Raw genomic sequence first — 25,293 nt, 5'->3', positions numbered from 1 at the left:
CGTGGCTTCTCTCCTAGATGTGGGCCTCTGATGTGGGGATGGAGCAGGATGAGCTGAGGGAGTCCAGAGGGTTCTCTGTTTCTAACTTTACCGAAGGACACTGCTAAAAGAAGGTGGTTTCTTCTCACAGGTGCTGGTATCAAGGCGCAGATTTGCTCGCTGGTGGAGCTGCTGGCCACCACTCTGAGCCAAGCGCACGCTCTCTTCTACACTTTACCAGAGGGGCTGCTGCCAGACCCCTCGCTGCCGTGTGGCCTGCTCTTCTCCACGCTGGACAGCATCACCAGCCAGCACCCTAGCGGTGAGCTCTTAGCCAGCCTCTTCTATTGCCTGGTTCATTCGTTTATCGGGCACCTGCCATCTGCCAGCTACTGTGCTGGGCCCTGGGCATACCGAAGTGGATTGGACAGATATGGACCCACTTTCGTGGAGGTCACAATCTAGGGGTGGAGGCAGATGTTGAACTCACGAATCCACAGTATCTGCTTAATATCAGTCCTGGTCATTGCTCTCCAGGCTGAGTGCAGCTTGACTTGGTAGCAGTGAATGGAGGGACCAAAGTCAGGATATTTAATTGCCCTGCAGCATGTAGGATCTTAGTTCCCCAACCAGGGATTGAACCCGTGTCTCCTGCATCGCAAGGCAGATTCTTAACCACTGGACCGCCAGGGAAGCCAGGACAGGATATTTAAACTGAAACCTGAAGGTTGAGTAAGAGGCAAAGAAGAGAGTTCCAGGCAAAAAGGAAGAGCAGGTGCAAAGGTCCTGAGGCCAGGAGGATGTTTGAACGTGAGGACGTGAAAGGAAGCAGGCACAGTGGTGGGAGGGGAGGAGCATGAGGAGGTGCGTGGCCGGTTTCTCTCGTGACCAGTGAACAGATGCTTTTATTTGGTGGCATTTGTCCTAGTTGGAATTAGATGCACGTGGCCTTTACGTGGCAGTGGTTCCCCGAGCGGTGGAGCAGATGCTAAGAGCTCACTTGAGAGCCTGTCACCACGAACCAGGTGACAGGTGGTGGGGGCAGTAGAGACGGAGCTGACTGGACAACGCGGACGTGTGTTTAGGAGATGGTTGTTGAGGGATGGGCTGTGGAGAGTGTGGAAGGGAGGTGTCCGCGTTTACTGGAAAAGGAGACTGTTCTGGTTGGAGTACAGTTGACGCAGCGTTGTGCTCGTTTCTGGTGTATAGCACAGTGACTCGAACATTGCTGTTCAAGCTCTGTTACAGTTTATTGTAAGACAATGAATACAGTTCCCTGTGCTGTTAGTAGGGCCTTGTTTATCTATTTTATATATAGTAGTTTATATCTGCTAATCCCAAACTCCTAACTTTCCCCCCTCTTTTCCCCCTTGGTAACCGTAAGTTTGTTTTCTATAAGTTCATTTGATCATTTTTTTAAAGTTCCACTCTGAGTGATATCATCCGATGTTTGTCTTTCTCTTTCTGACTTGCTTCAATTTGTGTGATCATCCCTAGGTCCATCCGTGTTGCTGAAAATGGCATGACTTCATCTTTATGCCCAAGTAGTGTTCCATTGTATATACAGAGCACACCCTGTGTCAGCGGATGTTTAGGGTGCTTCCGTGTCTTGACTGCTGCAAACAGCGATGCAGTGAATGTTGGGGTCCATATATCATTTCAGATTATGGTTTTGTCCAGATGTGCACCCAGGAGTGCGACTGCTGAATCTCATGGTAGCTTTATTTTTAGTTTTTTAAGGAACCTCCACACTGTTCTCCGCGGTGGCCATGTTCCCGACAGAGTAGGAGGGTTCAAAAAGGAGTTGGCTTAAAAGGGCCGATGATGACTTTACTTTTGAAAACCTTGCCTTGGAAACAGCTGAGACCTTGGAATGGGACTAGAGAGGACGGGCAACTGTGGGTCCAGAGCAGAGCAGTGAGCGGTCCGGCGAGAGACACACCCGCCGTGCATCCGCATGGCTGTTGTTTGAGGCCTTGGAGGTGGATGACGTCATCAGTAGGAGGAGCTGGTGGCGGAGGACCAGAATCAGAGACAAGAAAAAGGAAGAAGGGAAGGGGGCAGAATGTGGTGGCAGGCAGACGTGTGTCAGTTGGTCTCATCTATCCTGCTCTGTCTTTGAGCTCAGCGACTGCTTTTAAAATGCGAGGATGACACAGCCCTTTTTTCCTCCTCTCTCTCCTTCCCCTTCTGTGCCACACTCCCTCCCAGATGAGGGGGCCCCTGGAGATACTCTACTTTTCTTTCTCCCCCTGTTTTCCGGGGTCCAGTCTGGCTGCCCCTAGAGAAAGACTGGGTGACTTTTGGAAACCCCTCCCAGGTCCTGTGTTGACTTCCCGGTGACGCCCCCGCCTTGGTCCTCGTCTCCCCAGGAAAGGGTGTTGGTGTTCTGCAGGACGAGATGAAGCTGTGCAGCTGGTTCAAGCACCTGCCCGCGCCCGTTGTCGAGTTCCAGCCGGCTCTCCGGACGCTGGCGCATCCCATCAGCCAGGAGTACCTGAGGGACACGCTGCAGAAGTGGATCCACGTGTGAGCAGCTCCCGGGGCAGCGGGAACCGCCAGCACCGCCGCCTCGCATGGCCATGGGGAAGCGGGAGGGGCCGGGCCTTCCAGGCGGGCCTTGGGGCCTTGGGGTCGGGCCGGCCCCCCATTCAGCCACCTCCCACCGCCCTCACGGCCGCTAGCCACCTCTGGGAGAACCAAGAAGGAATGTGTGTTTCAACATACTGTGTGGAGGATTTTAAACCCCCTGAGTCCTGCCACTCCTATGCTTTTATTTAGAGCAGTTGTGCTTTTTTAACTGACGTCTAATCTACAGTGTGGTGTTAGTTTCAAGGGTACAGTAACATAATTCAGTTATGCCAATTCTGATTTCCGAATTCTGAAAATAACGTTCAGATTCTTTTCCATTATAGGCTACATGTGCTGCGTACAGTTGCCTGTGCAATACTAGGTTCCTCTTGTTTACCTGTTTCCTGTACAGTACTGTGTATATGTTAATGTCAAATTCTTTGAAGTCATGCTCTGGGGCTCTAGACTTCCTTGGAGACAGGCCGGTTCAGGGAGTAAGGGTCGGCCTGGTGAAGGGGCTGGAGGCGCCACCTCCCATCCAGCCAGAAATGCTATTTATATACATATATATATTTTTATAAACATGCTGAGACATACAGACATTTATATTTATATAGTAGGACTCAGTTGAGAGGTTTTCAAGTAGAGTCCAGCTCTTTTTCTTAACAAAGGCGAGGAGACTATGTAGCCCCAGAGAAATGCTTCTGTTGCAGGTGTAATGAAGACATCAGAAACGGGATCAGCAGCCTGCTGATGTACGTGACAAGCACGAAGGGGCTGGCGGGGATCCGGGATGCCGTCTGGGGGTTACTCGCCAACGAGTCGATCCACCACAGCTGGGATGTGGTCTGCCGGCGGCTCCTGGACAAGCCGCTCTTGTTCTGGGAGGACCTGATGCAACAGCTGTTCCTTGACCGGCTGCAGGTGAGGTGGGAAGTCCACGGGCCAGCTGCCCGCTGGCCAGTCCTGCCCGGTGCCACCTTTTGACTATCTGGGTAGATTCCCACCACTTCCTATAAGTACATTCTTTCCCTGCCAACTTATGCCCCGGGTGACTCTTCTGAATAATGAGCTGTAAAAATGAACAGAGTCTGCTGCTGCATAAGAGGCCAGGCCCCGTCGGGTGGCTGGGGACGCGTCCACCCCCATCAGTGACAACGCACCCCTCTGCCGCCGCCGGGCCGTCTCTGAGCGTCGGGGAGAACACAACGCTGGGGTCGTCTGCCACTCGGTGCTCTAGGTTGAGATTTCCTGGAAGCAAGTGGGATTCGAACTCTTCTCCTGTTCTCTTTCAGACTCTCACCAAAGAAGGCTTTGACTCCATTTCCAGTGGTTCCAAGGAGCTCCTCATTTCAGCCTTGCGGGAACTTGAAGGCAGCAGCGCGGCTTCAGGCAGGCACCTCCACTCCGAGCACAACATGGCTGTCTTCCTGTGGTCCGAGAGCCCCGGCGACCTGCCCCCTGATGCCGCCTGGGTCAGCGTGGCCAGCCGGGCTCCGTTTCAGGGCAGCGGGCTCTCCATGAAGGCACAGGCTGTTAGCCCTTGTGTGCAGAGCTTCTGCTCCGCCCTGGATTCTAAACTGAAGGTGAAACTGGAGGACCTCCTGGCCTACCTCCCCTCTGGTGACCCGTCGCCCCGCCAGGACACCTCCCCCGCGGCAGCTGAGAGCTGCGCCTTCGACAGATTTGCAGACGCGGAGACCGTGCAGGAGACGCTGCGGACGCACTCCACGGCCTGCATCCAGGACATCGCGGACTGCATCCAGGCAGAGCTGCAGAGCATCGAACAGGCTATTCAAGGGCAGCAAGATGTTCTCGATGGGGCAAAGCTGCACTCCGCCCTCTTCATGGCCCGACTATGCCAGTCCTTGGGGGAGCTGTGTCCCCACCTGAAGCAGTGCATCCTGGGAAGATCGGGGAGCCCCGAGCAGCCCGCCCGGGACTCCCGGGCTCTGAAGAAACAGGGGAAGGGGAAGGCGCAGGAGGTCCTCCCTACACAGGCCAGGTGGCAGGACGTGAAAGAGCTCCTCCTGCAGCGGAGCGTGACAGGCTACCGGGTGTGGGGCTCGGCGGTCGTGAGGGTGAGTGACACGTTAGCACGCTCCTTCCGTGCCTGCCAGGCTTCCTTCCCCACCTTGTCCCTCTCTCATAGTCCAGGCTGGCCAAGCTCAGCAAGGCCTTTTAATAGTAAGGGAATAACCATTCTTGTTTCACAGTTGCTTTATCTCTGCCAGAGAGCTCAAGTGTAAAAACTGCCTATTTATTTTAGCCTAGATTTTAGAGACTGAAACACTGGATTCTTTTTTTCTTTCCTTTGATCTCATGAGAATGAAAGACTTTCTTCCTGGACAAGGGGCTCTGTTCTCTGATCTTCAACGTAAATATAATCCCTGTCGCCTCCACTGGGGTCTTCAGAGGGGTCTCCTGTGTAGCGTAGTTGGCAGGCAGACCCCACCGCTGGTATCAGCAGTTGGTCAGAAGGAAGTGATCTCGGCCACTCGCCATCCACAGGCAACCTGTGCGGCGGAAGCTGGCCGCACGATCACTCAAGTAGTTTGACGCAAACTCTACAGAGGCTCTGAGTGGTCTGTGTGGATATCTGGGTTTCATCACCAGGTTCTGGCCCATGGATTCGCCCAGTCATTACTCGTAGACGATGCTGGCTCTGTCCTGGCCACAGCCACCAGCTGGGAGGAACTGGAAATCCAGGAGGAAGCGGAGTCTGGCAGCAGCATCACGTCCAAGATCCGACTCCCTGTACAGGTGAGCAGGGGCCACGAGGGGCCTGTGAACCGAAAGGGGGGAAGCCTGCTTTGTGGGAAGGAGCGGCTTTAGGAAGGATCATCCAAATGCGGCTCCTGAGGAAGAGCGGATAGTATGCGCGCCTTTCTCCTGTGGGGCAAAGTGGGCGGACGGCCAAGCCCGTGGACGGTTTGAGAAGCCCATTCAGCTCCTCTCCTGTTGTAGCACAGACTCTCTGCTAGAAAACAGCTTGCCCTGCAGTGGACTCTGCAGCGGCGAGCAGCGTGTCGGGTCAAGCCCAGGGCACCGGGGGAATGAGGGCAGACGCCACTCGGGCCTGTCCACTGGTCTGCTCTGAGGGGGCGGACTGGCCGGGTCAGAGTCCCAAAGCAGAAGCCTCGTTAGGCTCCTGGAGCCCACTCTCCGCACGTCTCATTTAATCAGTGCAAGTTGGCAACTCAGCATTCCTTTGTCCCTCTAGCCGTCCTGGTATGTCCAGTCCTTCCTGTTTAGCTTGTGCCAGGAAATCAATCGAGTTGGAGGCCATGCCTTGCCAAAGGTAACCCTGCAGGAGATGCTGAAAAGCTGCCTGGGTCAAGTAGTTGCCGCCTACGAGAGGCTCTCAGAAGCCAAGCAGCTGAAGGTAGGCCTGCCAATTTCTTCCTGTTAAGAACAGAAGTAAAAGCCCCAGGTTGCTCTTGGGTTTGGGCAGCTTTCATCCAGGAGTCCAGGTGTTAAGGCCCACTCACCCTGGACAGCCTAACGCAGTGGCTTCCGCCTCTGGGAGTTGACTCACCCCCACTCCCAGGGCCAAGCAGCTTCCATAAGGCGGCAGGGACGAAAACTTCAAAGTAGAGATGTGCTGTGCACGCCCAGCCATGTCAGGTGGTCAGGCAGGCTCTGGGCAGATCATTAACCCGTCTGCTCAGGACGCGCTGCGGGCACGTAGATGGGGCGCGGGGGCGGGGGGCGGGAGAGGAGCAGCAGAGCCCACCTGTGTCAGGGGCGTGCATCGCCCAGCCCCCCGCCCGTCACTTGCTGGAAGCCCCCTACCTCCAGCTTACTCCCATTCATCAGTCCTGTTTCTAAGATGGACCAGCTCCTGACTTGGGAAAGAGTTCAGATGAGTCTTCTCTCCTGAGCGTCCTCAAAAAGGCCTCCCCTTTCATGCCGGGAGCTTTTTTCCTTTAAAGTGACCGTCTGCAGCACCTGAGACCTTTTTCTAAGGACCGGCTCTCCTCCCTGCCATTAGCTTTTTAGTTTTGTTCAAGACCAAGTATCTACTGTAAGTTGCTTTTGTTGTTGTCATGAGATAAAACTGGCCTTCTGAGTATAAAAAGCTTCTGAAATAACCAGCTGAAACACAGACAAAACACGAAGCTGTTTATTCTCACCTTAATGGGTGGGGATGGGAAATGCATTTGCAGAAAGAAGGTGCCTTTCCAATGACCCAGAATCGGGCACTGCAGCTGCTCTATGATCTGCGTTACCTCAGTGTCGTCCTGACAGCCAGGGGTGAAGAGATGAAAAGCGGCCGCTGCAGACAGGACCCCAGGTAGCCGTGCCCACCCTCCCAGCGCGTCTCTTCCTGCCTTGCACGGCCCCCTTCTGGGAAGCCGCGGGAGTCCGCCTCTTCCTGCCCATTCCCTATGCTTATTCTCAACACAACTCAGGCTCACGTTACCAGCAAGATAAAGAATGGCCACCCACTGGATCGACTCCAGGGTCGGTAGTTCGGTCTCGTTCCTCTGAGTCCACCTACCAACTGTTAAGTGTAACTTGAGCCTCCAGTGCCCTTCCTGAAAACAATATGGGGAAGTTATGTACTTGACTTAGAAGACATCCCACCAGGTTCAAACTCCTAAGGATTCTTTAAGCACAGTGATCAGTGACAAGTGGAGCTAAGGCAGCAGTTACGGAGAACAGACCCACCCGTTCCAGGACTTCTCCAGCATTACAACAGCCTGAGCTTGGTTTCTGTCCTACAAAAGCTGGAGAATGACCATCTTAACCCTTTCGTTAGAGTTGAGAAAGTGGCTGACTACCTGGAAACGCTCATCGACCCATTTGACCTGGACGTTTTCACACCCCACCTTCACAGCAACCTCAGCCGCCTGGTGCAGCGGACCTCCGTAAGTCGTGGGAGAACACACTTGCTCTGTGTGAAGGGCCAGGGGCTCAGGTCACAGCCCAGACCTGCCCACCGCGTAACTGAGGGGTGGGGACAGCCAAGACCCAGCTGAATTAGTCAGTCACGGGTGGGGAGAGGTTTAGATTGAACCTCAAACCTCACAGCCCAGGCAATGGGATGACCCCTTTAGTTGTGGGTAAGGACTATTAAAGTTTTATCAGGGCTTTAGAAAGAGGAATGAATCAGAGCTACTCGACTCTGAGACTCTGACCTGCCGGCAATGATTTGCAGTATTAACACACTCAAGAGAACATGCCCCCACCCAAGGATGGTTAGAAATAAAGCAGTGACCGATTGCTAACAGGAGCAGTTTTCTCTCAGTTGGACAACGCAGCACGCAGCCTGTCACCCTGTCCCGTCTCTCGTCCCGCAGGTTCTCTTTGGACTGGTGACAGGTCTGGAGAACCAGTTCACCCCCAGGAGCAGTACGTTCAACTCCCAGGAAGCCCACAACATCCTGCCGCTGGCGTCAAGCCAGATCAGGTGAGGACGCCGAGCGGCCCCTGCTTGGCCCCCAGCCCCCCGGCCCCTCCGCTGAGCCGCCTTCGTCTTGTCCGACAGGTTTGGGCTTCTTCCACTGAGCATGACAAGCACACGAAAGGCCAAGTCAGCTGGCGGAAGCATGGAAACCAAAGCCCAGGTGAGTGTCCGACGGAGAGTTCCTCCCCAGGGAGCCCGCCCCGCCTCCCACCAAGCCACCCGCTCAGCCCCGCCTCAAATAACCGATCGGGACGAGTGGCAAGGTGCACTAATGCTGCTTTTAATGGCGGCGCAATAAGGAAGTACACGATGTTACTAGCTTGAGCTAAGAGGTTTTAAAAGATGCCCACTGACACTATCAAGTAGCCTCACAGTAGAAGTGACTCAGGCTGCCACGGCTGTAGAAAATGTGCAGGACGGACCGGGATTACAGCTTGTGATTAAGATTAAGAGGGTAGAAGAATTAACTGCTAACCCAGCACTACAACTGTACTTATTTGGGGGGAAAAAAAAAAAGGCTCTGTTTCAGCGATGGTTTCGTCTCTCATTTTTCTTAGGCGGGTAGGGAGTCTGCTTCCTCAAGTTTCACCTGTTCTTGTTGATGGACGTTTTGTCTCAGCAGGCTGCCATCTGCTAGGATAGCTGCGGGAGTCCTCCAGGGGTCTCTGAAGTGTGTTGTGTACAAGTGTGTCTGAGAGCTCACACAGCTCCCCTCCTTCCAGCATGTAGTCCTCGTTTGCTCTCTGGTTAGATAAAAGTACTCGCAATGTCTCCTTTCCATATTCCCTGCCATCAAACCCAGTCAGGTCCAAAATCCTCAATCAACACCGGGTTTTAAAACTTGGAGATGGGAGTAAAGGGGGGAAAAAAAGGTCTGTGCACAAGCCTCCCGCTCCTTAGCCCAGACCTGTGCTCTTAGCTTTCCCCACAGCTGTCCACGTTCCTTCCAGTAGCTGACTGTTCAGCTCTGTCCCCGAGAGGAACACGCCACGGGGAGGAGGCACACACTCCCCTTCCTCCAGTCCTCGCTCCCGGTGTCGACTGTCCTGCCACAGCCCCTCAGTCTGCCGCGTGTCCTTTCCCATCTGGACTAAGCAGTGCCCTCCAGGAGCTGGCCGTGCTACTCAGACCCGCCGTGTGCACGCCGCATGGACCCCTGAGCGGAGTCGGGGGCGGGCGGCTGGAGGTCCAGGTGACATTAAGGCACTTTCCTCTCCATACAGCGGCAGGTGGCGCCCCCGGCGCTCTCCCGAGCAGACGACCCCAGGCAGGCCGGTTCCCTGTTCAGGCAGCTGGTCGCTGACGAGGAAGACTCGGCCGCACCCTCGCTGTTCAAACTTGGGTGGCTCTCCAGCATGACCAAGTGACGAGGACGCTCCGTCTGTCTAAATAAATGCTCCTGCGTTATTTCTCCTAGAAGTGACTCCGCCCCTTTGTTTCTGAGCCACACCAGTCTCTGTGGTGGCCGCGGTGGGATGTGGCCCCCTCGTTCCTACTGGGGCGGGGATGACTTTAGGCGTAGAGCCAGTGAAGTCCGTGCCCCAGAGTTCACAGCACTCGTGACTCCAGACCTCCGTTCCTATAGCTTAGACTGCATCAGCCTTCACTGGTGCCTTCTCACACCGCAAGGCGGAATTAACCAGGGAGCTCACACCAGCTGTTGGGGGACAAGGTGGTGCCTGAGACCGGAAGTCACTTACATGTTCCGTAACTGTCCAAGCTGAGCAGTGTTTCCTAAGTCTGAGACGCAAGCTCTGGAGGAACAACAGTTGACAAGGTATCTGGGGTCCATGAATCAGAAAGCCCCTTCTCTCTGGAAATAAAAATATATAGCAGAGAAAAGACAGCTGTGGGAAGGGAGCTGACTCGCTCACAGCCTATCCGGGGCCTGGCCGTCCTGCCCCAGAGGACCGCACTTCCAACAGGACGTCCACGTGCAAAGAGGTAGCATGGCAGCCGCTTCAGTGCAAGACTGGTCCAGCTCTCTATTTTTTTCCATGGAAAGTAGATCCTCTTTACTAGTTTATTTAAAAAATTGAAGATCCTGCAGTTTTAAAAGGCCTTTTTACATAAAGTAGAATTTCTAACTGACAGACCTGGAAAGCAGTCTAAACTGGACAGACTACGGGTTCAACACACAGATGGTGTGTCCCCCTGTGGCTCCCTTGAGACCCACCCTTAGAAGAATCCTATAAAAACTGCTTCAAAGCCCCTTGGAAATCGCAATAGTGCAGCAAACCACAAGTAAACAACAGCCTGTTAACCTATTATCTCAAATATAGACTGAAAAGCCAACAGGCATTTTTTGTGCAATTTTTTTTAAAACATCGTTAACTTGAAATATCAAATCTGCACAGCACTGTCCCTTCACAGAAGGCAAGAGTCTGCCGGCGCGTCACGAGGGAGGCCGTCCCCGGTGCTGCAGGCTGTGGAAGTGGGCCTCCTTCAGGGTCTGGTTGATGTGGAAGTAGGGGCCTTGGCACAGCGCAGACGGCTCGGGCGCGGGCTGTGGGGTGTGGGGGCCGGACCCGGCGGCGAGGTGGTGCAAGCTGCTCTCCGGCCCGCTGGCCCTGTCGGGGCTGTTGATGCTGCTGCTGCTGCTGCCGCCGCTGTCACTGCTTGAAGACTGGAACAAGGAAAGAGACACACATCACAGTCAGGCTGCTGGGGTCTCAGGAGCTCTACTGGGGTTTAACTTCAGATACCCTGGGCTTTCCTGGTGACTCAGACGATCAAGAACCCACATGCTGATGCAGGAGACCTGGGTTTGATCCCTGGGTCAGGAAGATCTCCTGGAGGAGGAAATGGCAACCCATTCCAGTATTCTTGCCTGGGAAATCCCATGGCCAGAAGGGCCTGGCGGGCTCCAGTCCACAGGGTCACAAAGAATCAGGACCAGACACAACCGCACACCCACAATTAAGCGACGGCTCCAGCAACTGGGCCAGCAGCGCCCTCCTCCACTCACAACTCCACACGACACTGTGCCAGAAGGGATCAGTGCACGAGGAGCAAGAACTCCGGAGGTTAACGCTCTTGTGTAGCATTTTCTTGGGGAGGGACACATCTAAATTTATATTTCCTTAAGACAAAAACATTGGTTTTGAAATGCCTGCCTTCCATCATGTGAAACCCACAGATTAGAAAAAAGACTGGAAAGAAACACATCACAATAGTTCTGTTAGATGGAGGAATTCTAGTTGGTGATTTTTTTCTACCATTTCCTACAACTGTTTGCAGTGTTTTCATTATAAAAATAAACACATATATGCTGTTCCAGATACTTTAAACATGATTTTTAAAAAGCTAGTTCTATTTATTTTCTGATAAAAAATTATACCTAACAATATGTATATAAACTGAAATGGCAAAGAAAGCCATGGTCACGAACGTCCCTTCTTAAATCAAGAAATATCACGGTCCACCAAATCATTTGCAGTTACTTATAGCAGCAGCAGCAATTACTGTACATTTACCTGAAGACCTAAGAAGTCAAAGCCAATTCAAACAGAAAAACTGTGTTCCATGAAAAGTCTCCCCTGACCTAGAGTAGAATCAGCTAGAACTGCCGCCGGCATACCCAGCTTAGCATGCCAGGTGACAAGCAGGCCACTCCACTAGGGAAGAAACCCACCACCAAGAGCATTTTGCCTCCTCTTTGCTTTTCTTTGCCACTTCTCATTACAACCACTGTCTGAAAATTAAAGCAAGGACTAGAATCCGTATCTAGCAAGTCAAGTTTACATCTTAGATTACTTCACACTCTAACAGCAAAGCTGACACTACTCTGAGAAAATGCAGTTCTCGCAGATAAACAGAAAAGACGGCTGTACAAATGCTGTGAAAAAGGGGAACGAAGGGGACAGAGACCTTCAACTTCTAGTCTAAGTACTTGTAGCTCAGTTTTAAAGACATGTCTTAAAATTTTTAGAGCGGCCTTGTTTATAATAGTTAAAAATGGAGACAACCTAACTGTCTAAAACTAGAAGCGACTGATTAAACCGCAAAGCGACACACACAGAACGCAACACAAGAGCTGTAATCCGCAACGACGAAGCTAGGCAGCGGGCTAGCCGACGGCGAAGACGCACACATGCTGAAGAAGATCTTTAACACCGTCTTCATAGGCTTCAGAATGATGTACAGTAAGTCTGCTGGTTTTCAAAGCGCTTATGTATACACATAAGGACACCAAAAATATTCTGGAAGGACAGACATGCCAAAATAGCGTTTAGACCTACTTTTAAAAAATCTTTATTTTCTATAGCTTCTACAAAAAAATACTTCTTTTAAGGACAAAATGCAGTCATTAAAAGAACTAAAGAGAGCTACTTCAAAAGAGAGTAAGGTCTTCAATTTTTTTCTAACTCTAAGACTGAGACTTAAAGTAATACAACGATACTGTCAGTAAGATTTTAGGAAGGCCGTTTCATCTCATTTAATCTAACAGCTTAAGAACCTCTGAACTATTCCAGCTGAATCATTAGCAGACCGACAGCAGACTGATGGTGCTTTTAGACTAAGAGAACCTACTGAGAGCCTAGGAATCCAGGTGGATGCACTTTGTATGTCGTTTAAATACACATAACCCTTCCACACGTGCCGTCATTAAAGGCGAGAACGAATCTCTCAGAGGGCACTCATTCCTACTTCTGCCTTCTGAGACCAGTCCTGGCACTTGGGGGACGGGGCCTTCGGGGAACACGTCACCATCCACAGATGGGCCAGCAGCAAGCGGCGTAATATAAAACAGTGCCCCATCATCAGGGTACTGGTTCCGTGAGGCTTCCTCTCAACAATGCTCGAGTATATTCGGTATGTACAGGTCACAAAATGAAGCATTTCTATGGGACCACTTCAGAAAGTCTGAAAAGTTACTCTAATAGATCTTAACTTTATGGGATAAAGGAAAAACCATTATTTCCTTTTAACCCTGAAGGTGTAGAACTAAATTTTAAGTCTCTAGCAAAGCCTTAAGAATATGCAGAAATCAATTGTTTTGTCTTATAAAACTGAAAACCTGAGACAAGAAAAAAAATTGCATTTCCCCCACTTGGTAGAGCTTTTCTGGATCGGATTGTTTGGAGGGCCAGGAAGGGAAAAGCATCAGAAAAAAGCACTCAAAAGCCTGAGAGAACGCAGAGGGACACGCACTGTTTCTGGCAGAAAGAACAGGTCTAAATCGTGGAGCAGGGAACAGAGAAGCCGAAGCTCCTTGTCTTAGTTCACGCGGCTCCAATGATACAGCAGAGGGTTAGTAAAGAGAGCCTGGTGCTCAGCTAGGCTGCCCTGAATTTTACTTTCCCACAGTGTGAAGTCAGTTTAAGAGAGAGCCCATTTAAACCCATGGTAGGAACAAAATAACTCTGAAGACTCTTTCTACTAATAACCTTTAGAAAGTCCCCCAGGCGGGACTGTTAATTAGTGAGTCTCTGCTTCATAGACAGCGAGCTGGGATACACGGGTACATTTATTACCTAGAGCTGTATGCTTTCTCTTAATTAGAAAAGCAGAGCAACATCGTATTTTATTTTCCTTCAAGCCCCGGCTTCCCCTCACATCCATCTCCAGGTTCAGTGGTGCTTTTAATTTACATGAGCCTGAAAAGAAAAAAAAAAAAATCTTGCTGATTGTATTACACACTCCATCCCTGGAGTGAGAATGAAAGTTCACCCTAAGGCCACTGCAGAATGCGAGTTACGTGCACGAGGTGCTCCCAGCCAAGTCCATCACGGCTTCTAACTTGAAACGGTGCCCCCGAGTGCCCAACGACTTGAGAGAGCGCCAGGTCTGCTAATGCCAGTGGGCCCATAAGACTCCAAGTAAGTTCAGTAGGCCAATTAAAACTACTTCCTAAATATGCATGGGAAGAAAATACAGGGGTCACTTTGTGTCCATAAGTAACTGCATATCCTTACAAGAGAGAGTTGGACCACACCATCTGTTTGAAGTTTCTGCCTAAAAACATGTATGTATCCTCATTACTCAATGAGACAACAGTCAGGTTCAAGATGAAACTGCTTGGGTAGCTATCCGTGCTCGGAGCTAATGCAAGGTATCACAAATATTTCAAGAACTTGAACAGTGAGCCTTCCCTGGTGGCTTAGACGATAAAAGAATCTGCCTGCAGTGTGGGAGACCCAGGTTTGATCCATGGGTTGAAAAGATCCCCCGGAGAAGGAAATAGCAACGCACTCCAACAATCTTGCCTGGGAAATTCGACGGACAGAGGAACCTGGTGGGCCCCAGTCCAGGGGGTCAAAAAGAATCGGACACAACTGAGTGACTAACACTTCTAAAACTTTTGAGTGTTCCTCCATTTTGAATGGATCTTTTAAAAAGTTACTGGGTCAATGCAAATGTAATTATGGTTTCGGACCGTGAATTTTACATCACTATCAGTCAGTTCAGTTCAGTCGCTCAGTCGTGTCTGACTCTTTGCGACCCCATGAATCACAGCACGCCAGGCCTCCCTGTCCATCACCAACTCCTGGAGTTCACTCAAACTCATGCCCATCGAGTCGGTGATGCCATCTAACCATCTCATCCTCTGTCGTCCCCTTTTCCTCCTGCCCCCAATCCCTCCCAGCATCAGGGTCTTTTCCAATGAGTCAGCTCTTCGCATGAGGTGGCCAAAGTATTGGAGTTTCAGCTTTAGCATCAGTCCCTCCAATGAACACCCAGGACTGATCTCCTTTAGGAGGGACTGCCTGGATCTCCTTGCAGTCCAAGGGACTCTCAAGAGTCTTCTCCAACACCACAGTATAACTAGGCTCAAACATACCTTTATTAAACAAAATAGGAACTATTTCAATCAACACATTTTCCCCAATGAGAAATCGGTTTGTTTATTTCTGTTGCATAAATATCCCTGCTTCAGGATTTGATGAGCTCCTGGAAAGCATTTTCTGCCTCCTGCTGGTTGTGGAAGAGTTTTCCCTGCAAAAGGTTGTCAAGACACTTGAAGAAGTGGGAGCTGGTTGGCAAGAGGTCAGGTGAACACAGCATGTGAGGCAACGTGTGAAGCGCTGGTTGCCTGGCATGTGATCAGGTGCTGTCGCGGAGAACTGGGCCTTCTCTGTTGACCAATGCCAGGTGCAGGCGTTGCAGTTTTTGGTGCATCTCATCGATTTGCTGAGCGTACTTCTCAGACATAATGTTTTTGCTGGATTCAGAAAGCTGTAGTGGATCAGATCAGTAGCAGACCACAAACAGTAACCATGACTTTTTCTGACGCAAGACTGGCTTTGGAAAGTGTTTTGGAGCTTCTTCTCAGTCTAACCACTAAGCTGGTTGTCACCAGTTGTCATATAAAATCCACTTTTCATCACACGTCACAATCCAATTGAGAAATGGTCCATTGTTGATGCACAGGATGTGAGATGATGGCACTTCAAAACTACGACGTTTTTCATTTCCCATCAGCTCATGAGACCCCCGCTTTCCGAGCCTTTCTACCTTTCTGGTTTGCTGCAGACGCCGCAGGACCGTAGAGCGGCCAACAGGGAGTTCTTTGGCAACTTCCCGTGTAGCTGTAAGAGGATCAGCTTTTATGATGGTCTCAGCTGACCACTGTCGATTTCCCACGGCCGGCCACTGCGCTCCTCATCTTCAGGCTCTCGTTTCCTTTCCAAAACTCCTTGAACCACCACCGCATTGTACGTTTGTTACCGTTCCTGGGCCAAATGCACTGCTAATGTTGCGAGTTATCTCCACTGCTTTACGAACCATTTTGAACTCAAATAAGGAAACTACTAGAATTTGCTTTTTATCTAACATCATTTCTATTGTCTAAAATAAATACAAACAGCAAGTAAGAAGTCATATTAAAAAAGATAAGACCCACAAACGCACATTAAAATGACGTATAACATAACCTCATTTATCTAGAATGTATTCCCATGTGTATGTGTGCTACGCCACTTCAGTTGTATCCAACTCTTTGTGACCCTACTGACTGAAGCCCGCCAGGCTCCTCTGTTGATGGGATTCTCCAGGCAAGAACACTGGAGTGGGCTGCCATGCCCGCTTTCTTACCCGGAGATAGAACCTGGCGTCTCTTCCATCTTCTGCACTGGCAAGTGGGTTCTTTACCGCTTGCACCACCTAGGAAGCCCTGTATTTCAATATCAAGTGGCAAATTTCAATGTTGCAAAACTGCAATTACTTTTGCAGCAACCTAATAATTTCAGTTACTTTGCTACAGGGCTGTTTTTTTAATAGTTTCTTAAATTTATTTATGTTTCTTTTGGCTGTGCTGGGTCTTCACTGCTGCACAGGCTTTTCTCGAGTTGCGGCGAGCAGGTCTGCTGTCCAGTTCCGGCGTGAGGGCATCTCCTTCCGGGGGCTCCTCTATTCGCAGAGCGCAGGCTCTAGGGCACGTGGCCTGCGCAGCTGCAGCTCCTGGGCTCCAGAGCACAGGCTCAAGAGTTGGGGCTGCACGAGCTCAGCCGCTCCATGGCAAGTGGGATCCTCCCAGGTCAGGGACCGAACCTGCGTCTCCCCCAGTGGCAGGTGGATTCTTTACCCCTGAGCCACCAACGAAGTCCCCTGCTACAGGGTTTTCAGTACACAACCTTGACGCAGCACCCCGAGTCTGCCAAAACAGTTTTGTCTCAGGCTGGTCGTACTACCCTAGACAGGTTAACGATGAGAATAAGCAAAAACAAAGTCTTAAAATACCCTCTTACAAAGCTATGCTAAATATTCCCAGGGTCATATAAATTTAAAAACAAAAAATCACCTAACATTCTGCTAATTCTTATAAGTTAAGACAAACGGACTTATGGCATCCTAGTTTTAACGATGCACAGATCCCTCTGGTTCTACTGTTTTTGCCATGCCTCTGCACTCCTAATGAAACACCCTTGGGGTTCCAGGGAAATGACATCAAAGATTTCCCTTCTAGTAGACACAAGAACAAGACAGAGGCTGTTCCAGTTAAGCCACCTCTGCTTTATTTCCACATCTTCTCGTTCTCTACCTGCTGTGATTTTATAATGATCCAAAAAATCTTTAAAAGCTCAGTCTTGGTAAGTTAAAAGTATTTAAAAAAAGAGGGGGGGGGGTGGTGGTGAGACTTCTCTGCCGGTCCAGTGGCTCAAAGTCTGTGCTCCCAATGCAGAGGGCCCTGGTTCGATCCCTGGCCAGAGAACTGGATCCCACACACCGCAACTAACAGTCTGCATGCCACAGCTAAGTCCTGCCTGGCACAGTGAAATAAAGTTGTTTTTTTTTTAAGTTGGAGTCTTTGTATTTAAAAACAGTAGAGCTTTCATTCACTCAGGTAGCAGTACTTCTTGTAAGGCATTTACCCACACACCAGAGGCCAGATTCAGTGGAAGTGTCCAGTGTCGTTTTTTACAAGAAAGATGTTCAAGCTGAAAATAAAGAGCATCATTCCTATAACCAAAGCTACAATTCAAACCAAGACGGCCAACCTAAGAAAAGGTCAGCCTAACTCAATTAACTTCAGCTAGTTTTTACCCATCCGGTCACTGTGTGAGGTCAGGGAATAGGGCTTCCTTTGGAAAGGACTCAACAGGAAGACGCAAAGTAACCAATCACTTCACTTACTCACCAGACAGAAAAGAGAACCTGCTTTAGACCTGAACTACCAGGAATCATCTAGAATGGCTTTCAAAAAACTTTTTTATTCCTATACCTATAAACTATATCTCAATTTTCAAAACACTACCCTAAAGCTCCCAAGTCATTAAATCTAAGCCACTGGAGTAAACATTCAACGTCTTCAAGGCAAAGACTGATCAAAGCTGAAAAGAATACCAAACCCCAATTTCTTTACTAAACTTGCTTTTGAGGTAATATAGTTTCAGAGCATTAACTGGGGGAAAAATATTCTTCTCTGTTCCCACGATTCAAGAGAAGTCCAGGGCCTAGCAGCACTGAGCATATTTAGCAAAGTCCCTCAGACCTTCTGATCTGTCTTCCAGGAGATGCTCACACTGTGGGTAGCTCACATTCCGGGGCTCACTGACCTGCCTCGTACTAGCTATGTATCTCTGGGCAAGTGACTTTATTTTCTGTGGCCCAATTTTTCCATCTAAAAAGTAGAGATCATAACACCCACCAAAGTGACAGGAAGAAAATGTACAAGTAGATTCAGAATTTCTCTTTACGTAACTAATCTGGCAAGTCGGTTCACATTCTTCAGCTTCCTAGAATCAAGGAAAAAAGAGGCCCATACCATCTCCATTTTACAGATAAGCATGACTTAACTTGTGGCACAGGTCAAAATAATTCCAACACCTCATGCCTTATTTCCCAGTACCTGGCAATATTATTACATGTAGGAGAAAACGGTGAGCTCTGGAAATTAACCAAATGAAAGTTGTTCATGTGAAAAGAAAAAAATTCTAAACTTAAGCATTTCAGGAAAGACAGGAAATGTTTCTCTTAAGTGTTTTAAGGAAATATACCTTGCTGGCCCTAGCTTAGAATTAAAAGATGCCATTTTCACTAATAATAGACTTCATTATGCAAATTAGTAAAATTAAGAATCCACTAGTAATGACTTATCATTATATTCCCCTTTGTACACAATTGTCAACGAGCACCCAAAGGTCCCTAAACTGGCTATTCTTACACTATAAACATAATGATCTACTCCAGTGGCAGATTTAATTATTCAGGACTTAACTTTCCATTTTAAAGGTATCTCCCCCTGCCATTTGCTGCTCCAGCACTCCCTGGGTTTGCTCAGCCACATTACTCAACAGCACCAGACGCCAGTAAATGTGACGAAACTAAGGGCCTACCAGCAAGTTCAGGTTACCACGACAGGTAAAAAGTACCTGTGCTGACTGTTAATTATTACCTGGGCAATCCAGTCCACGCTTCCGACCAATAACTACAGAGTGGTTTAATCGCTGAGTTTCTCTGGACAAGTAAGAACACCACACATGAACCCACAGGCTGAACAACAATACACCAGCTTCTTCCGTGAGAGCAATGCATGGCACCAGAAAGGAGTGAAGGTCATTCTCCACAAACAGCAACCAAGATACAACCAAACCTAACACTAGGGAGCAGTATTCAAAATAAGAGATCAGAAATGCTTGATTTTTAAAAAAAAAATGACCATTTACACTCCTGCTCTCAAGCAGTAAAACTGTAGACACAGGAGGAAAAAAGATCAATACAAAAAATAAATAAAAAGATCTACTGTACCTTTGAACTAGTGCAAACATCAAACAGCAGTTCTGACATACAGGCACAAGTAAAGAATATTTACACTGGTATCATGAAAGCAATCATCACACACTCTTTTAATGAAGTCTTAACTCAAAAGAATCGTGGAAACTCAATTCTTATCGTTAGATGTTCATGGCAGCCTTTAATCTTTGTTTTTTTCCCATCTGTGAAATTCCCTAGTTATTACGTTAACCTAAAGCTCAACACTTTCCTACTACTCTAAAGGGGGGCGGAAATGATACGAGGATTTAAAAGGGGGGATAAAAGCTACGGAAAACTCAGTCCCCATGTAGAAGGATCGAGTCTGCTCTGGGGTGCATCAGCTGCTCTTGAATGAAGATTACCTACCTGACAGTTACTGATTTTTTCCCTCCTTGAGGGAGTTACTTTGGATTTCTGCTAAAGACCGAATATAGATCAAATCCTACTATCAAGAACTAAAGTACAAAGTATTCTGGTTATGCGAGAATTGGGAGGCACGGAGTTCTGCTTTAAGTGACAAGGCTGGGGCTTAGGGACCTTTGCAGGGAGGAGTTTCTCTCTTAGGCCGACAACCGTTGAGGGTCAAAGCTTCAGGTGCGTCATTTATTAATAATAGCAGCATCTGGTCAGCTTCCCTGCCCCACTGCAGACCAGGCATTCAAGTGCATAGGAGGGACACAGAAGCACCCAGGAAACCTCAGTTCAGAGACTCATCCCCCGAACAGTGGTTGGGACTTTGCCTTCCAATACAGGGAGTGCGGATTCCATCCCTGGTTGGGAGCTAAGATCCCATATGCCTCGAGGCCAAAAAAAGCCGAATCATAAAACAGAAACAATATGGCAACAAATTCAATAAAGACTTTTAAAATGGTCCATATATTTTTTTAAAAAAACTTTAAAAAATAAAAGAAGTTGTGGCTTCTGAAATACCAACAAGGGTTCAAAGATGGGCTTTCAGAGGTCCATAAAACCCATAACATACAAATTCTGGGCATGTGTACGTATTACTACATGCAAACACAGGCTGTTTTGCTGTGGAGAAGGTGGGTAGCATCCTCAAAACAGCCATGACTCAGAAGCAAGAAAAAAAAAGGTTAGAAACACTGCAATCAAGTCAGATCACTTTTCTCTACTCAAATAATTTTCATTCCCCAGAAGTGGCTCAAGCAGTGAAAACAGCAGGTGCTCTCGACCACACTTCCTACCTCTGTGTCCCAAGAATCGTGAAAGACAGGATTTCTACTGCTCCTTTTGGTCTGTGGGGGGAGATGGTGGTCTTCTTCACTGCCATTCCTTCTCCTTTTCCTGGAATTAAGCCACAACGAGAAGAAAAAAGAATTGGTCTTCTGCACACTTCAAACTGTAATTTAAACATATTAAATTTGCCCTCTTGCCTGAGAGATAGATCGTCATATGATAATCCAACAGGCAAAAAAGTTAGAAGAGCAAAAATGAAAAACAACAGGAGGAAAGTCAAGCTTAAATTAGTACAACTAATTTCTAAGAAGAAGCCTGACGATTTGAAATGCTTACTGGGAATAAACAAGCGCAGGAAGACATTGATGACTAAGCTCTCCAACTCTACCTAACGAAGGTGATCTCGTCCTCCATTTCCTGAAATTACCATTCCAAGTTATCCTAATTTTACTCCTGTCCATGTGGCAACATCTAAGACGGGAGTGGCTGCCTTTGCCTATTTACACTTAAAATCCTTATAAAACGGTGCTACAAAGGAAGAGCATTAGAGGTTGGAGGCAGCCTCTATTCTTTCATTCTCTTTCATCTCTGATTTTCCCCCAATTATCACATTAACACAAAAGCTCTCTGCCCTCTAACGCATCAAATTACTTTTCTGGACAATCACTGCAAAGGCAGCTCTCCGACACATTAACGTGATGGCTGGCTGCACCACCTGGTATTGTTAGAGAAGTTACTTCACCAGCTTGTCACTGTTGCACTGCAGCACCGGTTGCTTAAAATGTCCAGGTTTAAAGAAAAATCACACCTCTTTCTCAGTCAAGTACTCTGAGGTGTATGATGGAGACAGAGTTTGCATGTTTTCTACGCAAAAACTAGTGCTGGTAGGACTTCTAAAACTCCAGTTAGAAAACAGAAATTATTAAAGGAGGTATACTTTTAAGTCAAACTGCATGGAACTTTGCTGCCCTGGTGGCTCAGCAGTAAAGAATCCACCTGCAATGCTGGAGCCACAGAAGACTTGGGTTCAATTCCTTGGTCGAGAAGACCATCGGAGGAGGAAATGGCAACCCACTCCAGTACACTTACCGCGGAGAGAAGAGCTACAGAAAATTCTACTGGACAGAGCTGGTGAAAGGTTGATTTATACAAAGCATCATAAGCTGTTATAATGAAAGCTCTTCAGGGTTCAAGTTGCTCTATCTAGAGGGTAAGAGAGCTTTGTGGAAAATACTGAATTTGAACGCACAGTATTTTCAATACAGTTACACATTCTACGTGAGTAGAGGGGCTTTGATCAGGTCTGGACGTCGGCAAAAATTTATCACCCTAAGCTCAATTCTCTCTCACTTGTGAATGCATCTAACGTTATTAATCGATGGGTATGGACCCAGTTTAGGCTTGGAAAGATAAATATGGGGGGTATGATTCTGAGGAAGCACTAGCCAACCAGCAGGGACTACACCGGTCTAAGCCTCAGTTCAGTTCAGTGTGTTCGACTCTTTGTGAGCCAATGGACAGCATCATCCTAAGACTCAGCTGTTTACAAAAGAAGATCGGCTCCTCACCTTTCTCTCAGGGGATTAGATCTTACCTTGATGTACTGGAGGCTAAAAACTAGATAAATATCAGGCTTTAATAATCATTAAATGGATGTGCTAGTTGAACCAAGAAATCGCTACACCCAGCTTCCGCCCAAAGAGAAACTCCTCGAATGATGGCGACGGCCCCTCAACTCCTCTTTTATCAGCGTTCCAACAGATGATTGTGCCGGGGCTGCTGAGTCACAGCCAGCAAACTCATGGCCTGACTACAACTTTCCAGTTTCCTCATTTATAATGGGAGAGAAGGTTACTATCTTTCCAGTGACAAGACGATGAACGTCAAGAGGATGGGCTGGTTTTGAAGATTTCAATTAAACTGAGAAAGTCACATGAAATATCCCTGCTTCATAATTAGCTGATGTCTTCAGGTACCAGAAGATCTCTCCGGCCTTTTGGGAGTTCTCTCCTTTGGATGGTTCTGGATTAAGAATGAGCCCTATATGTTCTTCATTCTCCTTTTTCTAAGCTCTTTGCAGAATTCATCCTTGAAGCATTTCTTTCAACATCATGAATATTTTACAAAACCATAGCTTCATGTTCAACATAATCAGTCAGATTGTAACTTTTAACATTAACGCCATAGGCCAGGTTATAATTTGATCAGTCACCCTATAACTAATTACATTCTCCCTAGCCATTTAGTTACAGATTATTGTTTAGCATCTGTTACTTCTCAGGATGGCAGGATATATCACTTTTCATCACTTCACTTCTCTCCAACCCTCCTGTCCCCTCCTAGAGACTGAGCACAGAAGAAATCCTAGAAAACAGAGACTAGTGGTTTTCAAACTTTATTTTTAAAATGACAGAACTATTTCACCCTACCAAAAAAAAACCCTTCAATTTATGGAAGAGACACTGCATGTTTTAATTGGAGTAGGGACCTCCCTCCCACACAGGGGTTCCCTGGTGGCTCAGCTGGTAAAGAACCTGCCTACCAACGCAGAAGATGCAAGAGGCTGGGCTCGATCCCTGAGTCGAGAAGATCCCCTGGAGAAGGAAATGGCAACCCACTCTGACATTCCATAGACAGAGGAGCCTGCTGAGCTACAGTCCATGGGGTTGAATAGAGTCGGACACAACTGAGCAAGCGCAGGCGCACATACCCATACCCACCCCTCCTGTATGAAGATCCACCATCACAGACCAACGCTTCCTCTTAAAATTGAGGAAACAGATCCGCAGATCTGAACTGACCTGAAGATGCTAAGACAGCTGGATCTGATCCACTGTACTACACAACACATGGGAGCAGAGAAAGCACTGCCAACTCACGTGACTTCTTTCACAGTAAAGAAGTTACCATGTGAGGCTGTGTGAACGAGATAAAAGGAATCTGCTAGGAGTATAAGCGCATCCAGGGTATTTGTGTACAGCACTGGATAAAAGGAATGTTTTTCTGAGAAATATTTAGACTTTTTCAGATATGTGAGACATCCCGAGTGACTGCTGGAAGTACAAACTGGGTGTGGGAAGGAAAAAACTGGCAGTTATATCAGGCTTACTATACGTAAGGATCCCGTGACTAATCTCAGTAGCAAGTTGGTACACTGGTCCCCTAACTTCAAATTGAGCCCACTCTTCTTTCATATACAAGTAGAGGTTTTATGGCCCTCTCACTACATGACCCAAATCAATATGCAAACGTTTGGAGAACTCTTGATTCTCACTATTGCCCTAAAGAACTTCCAAGATGCTTTCCAGAATCTCAACCCTATGAATTAATACGCTCTAGGGTCAGGTCCCCGTGGAAAGACTGTCAATTACATTCAAAAATCACTAAATACATAGAGGGACAAAAAAAACCTACAGCATAATTTACCAAGGCAATCCCAGTCTCATTCACTTAAGCCTCACTGAGATTATTTTGGGAAAAAAAAAAAAAAAGAAGAAGAGAACAGTGAACCTAGAAGTTCAGTTCAGTCGCTCAGTTGTACCCAACCCTTTGCAACCCATGGACTGCAGCTCTCTCAAGCCTCCAGGACCATCACCAATTCCCGGAGCTTACTCAAACTCATATCCATCAGGTCGGTGATGCCATCCAACCATCTCATCCTCTGTTGTCCCCTGCTCCTCCCGCCTTCAATCTTTCCCAGCATCAGGGTCGTTTCAAATGAGTCAGTTCTTCGCATCAGACGGCCAAAGTATTGGCCTAGAAAGACCCAGGTAAACCAACTGAGCTTTCTAAATCTGCTTCCTGATCAGAAGAACGAAAGATGGGACTTGGTGATAATCTACAGTTTTCAGTTCAAACTCCACGATGAGGGATTTTTCTAATTTCGAATAAAGTCCATCTTCTCCATTCTGGGGTACAATCCCAACTTTTCCCTCCCTAACCTGTTCACAGAGGTGAGAAATGAGAAAAAGGAAAGGAATCTTCAGCACCCTCTAGGTTAAGCCCCGGCTCCAGGCTCGGAGGAAAAGTGCGTCGCAATATAGCCCTACCTCCCGCCTTCGGAGTCAAACGGCTCGGCACCCAAACTGTTTAGAATTCTGCCTGCTCTTCACGCTACGGCCAAGGAGGGAAGCCACAGGTCATGACTTCAGCCCTAGCCCATTCTGCGTCCACGACGGCCCAGCAGGGCACAAGGGCTTCGATCTGACCTAACCCTTCCGTCCTGCGGAGTTAAGCCCAGTCCTTCTTCCCGACCTTGGGGAGACCGGCTACCCGCCCGCCGTCCCCTCAAAGGCGCCCGAGAGGCTCCTCTCCAACATCGGCCATTCCTCCCATCCCCCCACCCTCCTAAATTTAGGACAGGGAAGCTTTGGGGCCCCCTTCTCTCCGCCGGGACCGACCGGACTTCATTCCAAACAGGGAAAGATGGGGGCCTGGGGGAAGAAAGATGGGGTCGAGGGGTGACCCGGGCCCTGAGGAGTCACCGCTCCGGCGCCCCCGGGGATCAGGTTCCCAGTCAGCCGAGCATCCCTCCCCTCTCCCCGCCCGGACAGCAAGGCACCCACACGGAGACTCGCAGGGCCCAGGCTCGCTCGGACCCCGCGTCGCACCCGCCTCGGCTCCGTGTACCCCAGGACACAACACCGGGCGAGGGGCTGAGGGGAAGAGGGTGCCCTGCGGACTCACCTGGGGCGGAGGCGCTCGCTCATGGCAGCAGATGGAGACGAGCGACGCGGCGCCGCTCCGCGAGGAGAGGGAACCGAGGGGGTCGTGTTCCGGCGGCCGCCACGCCCACCCCCTCGGGCCTTGGCTCTGGCCGCGGCTCGGGCGGAGGCGGCCTGCGCTGAGTACCCCTCGGGGGGACCCGTCCCTCCGCTACTTCCGGCGTCTGCTCCGCGCCCCCCCATGTCGCCGCCGCCGTGGTACCGCCCTCCCGC

General features: G+C 48.9%; 2 protein-coding genes across 3 annotated transcripts in view; one reads left to right on the top strand and one right to left on the bottom strand.

Annotated features, from left to right (window-relative positions):
* The window catches only part of COG1 (component of oligomeric golgi complex 1), a 12,106-nt gene extending 2,724 nt beyond the window's left edge, over positions 1–9,382 (top strand). The window contains exons 4-14 of the mRNA XM_027974014.3: positions 131–301; positions 2,352–2,508; positions 3,264–3,474; positions 3,846–4,631; positions 5,167–5,313; positions 5,774–5,935; positions 6,720–6,847; positions 7,316–7,424; positions 7,857–7,966; positions 8,045–8,123; positions 9,187–9,382. Of these exons, the coding sequence (XP_027829815.1) occupies positions 131–301; positions 2,352–2,508; positions 3,264–3,474; positions 3,846–4,631; positions 5,167–5,313; positions 5,774–5,935; positions 6,720–6,847; positions 7,316–7,424; positions 7,857–7,966; positions 8,045–8,123; positions 9,187–9,330 (2,204 nt within the window). The 3' untranslated portion in view covers positions 9,331–9,382. The remainder of the gene's footprint in view (positions 1–130; positions 302–2,351; positions 2,509–3,263; positions 3,475–3,845; positions 4,632–5,166; positions 5,314–5,773; positions 5,936–6,719; positions 6,848–7,315; positions 7,425–7,856; positions 7,967–8,044; positions 8,124–9,186) is intronic.
* VCF1 (VCP nuclear cofactor family member 1) lies at positions 8,223–25,293 on the bottom strand. 2 transcript variants are annotated; one of them, XR_006061329.1, is made up of 4 exons: positions 25,043–25,293; positions 20,365–20,464; positions 9,664–10,589; positions 8,223–9,348 (listed from the first exon to the last, which is right to left on the bottom strand). XR_006061329.1 is itself a non-coding variant. In XM_004013142.5 (3 exons), the coding sequence occupies exons 1-3, from the start codon at positions 25,261–25,263 to the stop codon at positions 10,359–10,361; spliced, it is 552 nt and encodes a 183-aa protein (XP_004013191.2). In that variant the 5' UTR covers positions 25,264–25,293; the 3' UTR covers positions 8,223–10,358. The 2 variants fall into 2 exon arrangements, 1 of the variants encoding a protein (XP_004013191.2); XM_004013142.5 differs by having other exon boundaries at positions 8,223–10,589.

The sequence above is a fragment of the Ovis aries genome, chromosome 11 (assembly GCF_016772045.2).
Source record: "Ovis aries strain OAR_USU_Benz2616 breed Rambouillet chromosome 11, ARS-UI_Ramb_v3.0, whole genome shotgun sequence".
In the NCBI taxonomy this organism is placed as follows: domain Eukaryota; kingdom Metazoa; phylum Chordata; class Mammalia; order Artiodactyla; family Bovidae; genus Ovis; species Ovis aries.
The sequence above is the reverse complement of the archived record's forward strand: the minus strand, read 5'-3'. Positions and strand labels throughout refer to the sequence as shown.

Excerpts from the sequence above, each read along its gene's own strand:
- VCF1 (XM_004013142.5), bottom strand. The coding sequence starts at position 25,263 with ATGGGGGGGCGCGGAGCAGACGCCGGAAGTAGCGGAGGGACGGGTCCC. Across the intron at positions 20,465-25,042 it reads AGCGAGCGCCTCCGCCCCAG|GAAAAGGAGAAGGAATGGCA; the intron begins GTGAGTCCGCAG and ends GCTTAATTCCAG. Across the intron at positions 10,590-20,364 it reads ACGATTCTTGGGACACAGAG|TCTTCAAGCAGTGACAGCGG; the intron begins GTAGGAAGTGTG and ends TCCTTGTTCCAG.